Source organism: Acomys russatus, chromosome 2 (assembly GCF_903995435.1).
Source record: "Acomys russatus chromosome 2, mAcoRus1.1, whole genome shotgun sequence".
Taxonomy (NCBI): Eukaryota; Metazoa; Chordata; class Mammalia; order Rodentia; family Muridae; genus Acomys; species Acomys russatus.
Window position 1 is genome coordinate 74643471 of NC_067138.1, and position 3572 is coordinate 74647042.

The 3572-nt window shown below is 40.1% G+C and overlaps 1 protein-coding gene across 1 annotated transcript; it reads right to left on the bottom strand.

Moving 5' to 3' along the window:
• Window positions 1–2817: 2817 nt before the first annotated feature.
• Window positions 2818–3055, bottom strand: LOC127207118 (cytochrome b-c1 complex subunit 9-like). Its single transcript, XM_051166455.1, has one exon. The coding sequence runs from the start codon at window positions 3053–3055 to the stop codon at window positions 2867–2869; it is 189 nt and encodes a 62-aa protein (XP_051022412.1). The 3' UTR covers window positions 2818–2866.
• Window positions 3056–3572: the final 517 nt, after the last annotated feature.

The following is a 3572-nucleotide window of genomic DNA, read 5'->3' on the forward strand; positions in this document are numbered from 1 at the left end:
TTGAGGAGTGTTCACATTTTCATAAAGAAGAAGGGCCTTTGTTTCTTGTGCTTTCTCTTTGCCTATTTGGTATCTGATGGTTTTATACAATACTGTTGTGTTAGTTTACTTTCTATCGAATCATAATTATCATATCATATCATACAGTTAGCCCTTAGAATCCTATTGGTTTTCTACTGAGAGATAAAGAGGATCCGGAGGGGAGGTATGAAGGAACTAGGACAAATAGAGAGAGGTAACCATAGTCAAGATATATTACATTAGAACAAAATGTGTTTTCAATAAAAGGAAAAATAAAATGCAAAAAAAAAAAAAAAAGATGTACTATCTGCAAGGTAAGATTGCAACATTATGGAGCAGAGTTTTTCTATATACAGTGACACTCTTACGTCAACACATGCTCAGGAATTTCTAAGAAATCTTTGTACTCAATGAGAAGTTTATTGAAACAACATATGATTGTAATTTTCTTCTCTTTTCTTCTTTTATTTTCTCTTTCTTTCTTTCTTTCTTTCTTTCTTTCTTTCTTTCTTTCTTTCTTTCTTTCTCTCTCTTTCCTGTGCGCGCGCGCGCGCGCGTGTGTGTGTGTGTGTGTATCTTTGCTTGATTGATAGCTCTTCCAGATTTTTATTTGACAGACAATATAGAGGCAGTGATGGAAACAAAAAAAATTTCATCTAAGTTTGTAAATTTTTGTCAGTTCAGATCACAGCTCTTGCTTCAAAGATTATACGAGACAGTTGATTCTGAGCATAATATGAGTGACTATGGCCCAGGAACAGGAGTGAGATGGTGCAGAATAACATGTCTCACTGTGATAGCATGTTACATGAACTTTTGGAAGGCACAGAATAAAAAAGAGTCATAAATCAAGCAGGGTCATTGGGGGTGGGTAGATTACAAAGCACTGAAGTCTCGCTATACTCTCTGCTGCAATCTGATGACATTCACAGCTTCTGGCCTGGTAGAGCTAGTGATCTGCTAATACATATTAATATATTCTAAAATTTCTGATAGTCAAGAGGATGCTAGGGCAAAAAGCAGGATGTATGATAAAGGCTCTTAAGGTGACTAAAGACAGCTGAAGATTATTTTGTCTGGCCACTTGCAACATCCCAATTCTCTACAATCATAGAACTTCTACTCAATGACAATGGAGGTGGCACTGTACAGATGTATAGAGACAATGAGCCTGCATGGACTTACTTGAATCTTTATTTACTAGGTGAGTGGACTCTAGCCAACTGCATAAACTTTCTGTGCCTCAGTTTCCTAACCGTGCCCGATAGAGGACTGAATGACAAATAACAAACGACCACAATGAGAATATAATGAACTAAAATATGTTTTCATTACTGAAAATTGTGCTAAGTAATGTGCTATGCATTTTGCCTTTATTTATGTCTATCTGCACAATAGCATTAAAGATATACTTTTTATTATTTTTAATTTTGTGTATGAATATGTGTGATTATGTGCATGTGTGTGCAAGTGTCCACCGAGGTTAAAAACATTAGATCCCATGGAGTTGGAGTTATAGGGAATTGTGAGCCACCTAATGTGGTTTTTTGTTTGCTTGTTTGTTTTTATTGTGTTTTGTTTGTTTTGGAGACAGAGTTTTTCTGTTGTAGCCTGACTATGCTCGACTCACTTTGTAGACCAGGCTGGCCTCGAACTCACGGTAATCTGCCTGCCTCTACCTCCTGAGTGCTGGGATTAAAAGTGTGTACGACCATGCCCGGCTGAGCTACCTAATGTGAATTGAACTCTTATACCCTGGTAAAGAGAGGCACTTGCTTTTAAATGATGAACCATATCTCTATTTGTATTTTGTTATTGATTTCAGAGCCAATAAATTCAGCAGTTTATCATTGTACATAGGGTGGCACGGTGAGAAAGCAGTAGCACCAGTGTATATGGACCCGCAGCATTGGTCACTGTTCATCTCTCTTTGGTCAACACTGGGCATCATTTGTATATTACCATGTCTTTACCTTGTCTGCCACTATTGACTGCTTTCTTTTTTCCCTCTCCTTTCTGTCTCTGCCACACAGATGAGCGTTTAAACTGCTTCTTTACTATGCTGCAGATTCCCAGAATCCTGGGAATCTATTATTGTTTAAAACATTTTCCAAAAGGCCTTGAGTTTTCTCTATATTCAGTTGATGCCATTCCTGTGTTGTGTGGATAAATAGGTAATGACATTGTTTATTTAATATACATTCACATAGGCATCTGTGGATCTTTGTTAAGGCTCCCATCTTTACAGTCGTGAATTAAAAGTTCACTTAGCTGTCCTCCTTCATTCATTTCACCTGTCTATCTACTTAAAGTTTCGCAGGCAAAGGGCGTGTTCTAAAACACACAGACTGTCTTTAATGCTACTTTCTAGTAATAGATGCTGTGTTGTCCTGAGTATGTCAGCTAACCCCTTTTGTAGTTGTTATTCTCATCTGTGAGGTAATTTATCAACTCTTTAGTAGATTTCTTAATGAAGCTGGGCCAGGAGCATGGTCTACAGGGTCTTCTTGGGGGTGAATGAATGTCACACTTACTTGTCAACTTTCAAGGATCCTAAGAAGGAAATGTGGTTTCCTCTAAGAAGTCTCCACAGTTCTTTTTTTTTTTTTTTTTCTCTCATGGACAGTTTATATTTATTTGCGGACAGTTGTAGTCAGGCACACTTCACACTTCACACGCAGCTGGAGTTAGAGTCTATCCGGAGGGCGGAGCCATTGTTTGCCAACATGCAGGTGGTCCGCGAAGAGGAACTCGACATTCAGTCTTAGGCCGAGGCCCCACCTCCAGTGATGGGTGTGACAGCTGGCGGATGGGACTGTCCCTTGAGGCCCCTTGCGGCCAGGGATCACTCCTTGTTCTCATACTTGTGTTTTATGTGTTTCCACAGCTTCCCTTCATTGATGTGCTCGTAGATCTCGTCTGCGCCCTGATCGAAGGCGCGCTCGAAGAAAAGGGCGCCCACTATGATGGTGAGGGCGAAGGTCTCCCGGAACAGCAAAGAGTATAAGCAAGAAGCGATTGTTGGAGGCGCCATGTTGCCTCACTGCCGAACTCGTGTCCTTCCACAGTTCTTGTAGGTCACTAACCTTCTTTTTTCCCTGGTTTGTTTTACATCAATTCCTAGTAGGCCCCAGATATCCATCTTTCTCGGAAATAGCTCTTCTTGTTTTGAGACTGTCATTAGGATGTACTGAGCCAGATGTGGTGGTAGAGAGCCTTCCCATTGTGAGATTTGAACTTCATTTATTTTTTTCCTTGAAAAGTTTTAGGACTCATTTCTTCTCTTTTTTCTTCAGCGAATCCCCTGACTCTGTGGGTTGCTGTTGTCTTTCTTTCCTTTCTTTTCTTTTTCGTTTTTCTTTCTTTCATTTTCTTCTTCCTTCTTTTGTTGCTCCCTTATTTCTTTTTTTCTTTCTTTCCCTCTTTTCCCCACTCCCTTGCTTGGATCAGCCAAGCACAAGAGAAAACTTTGAAGAGTGCCTTGCCAGGAGATCCCCTGTGACCACCATGGCACTGGAGTCTGTACTGGGGTGGTAGTTTCTGAGCTGTTA

Coding starts and splice junctions, on each gene's coding strand:
- LOC127207118 (XM_051166455.1), bottom strand. CDS start 3,055: ATGGCGCCTCCAACAATCGCTTCTTGCTTATACTCTTTGCTGTTCCGG.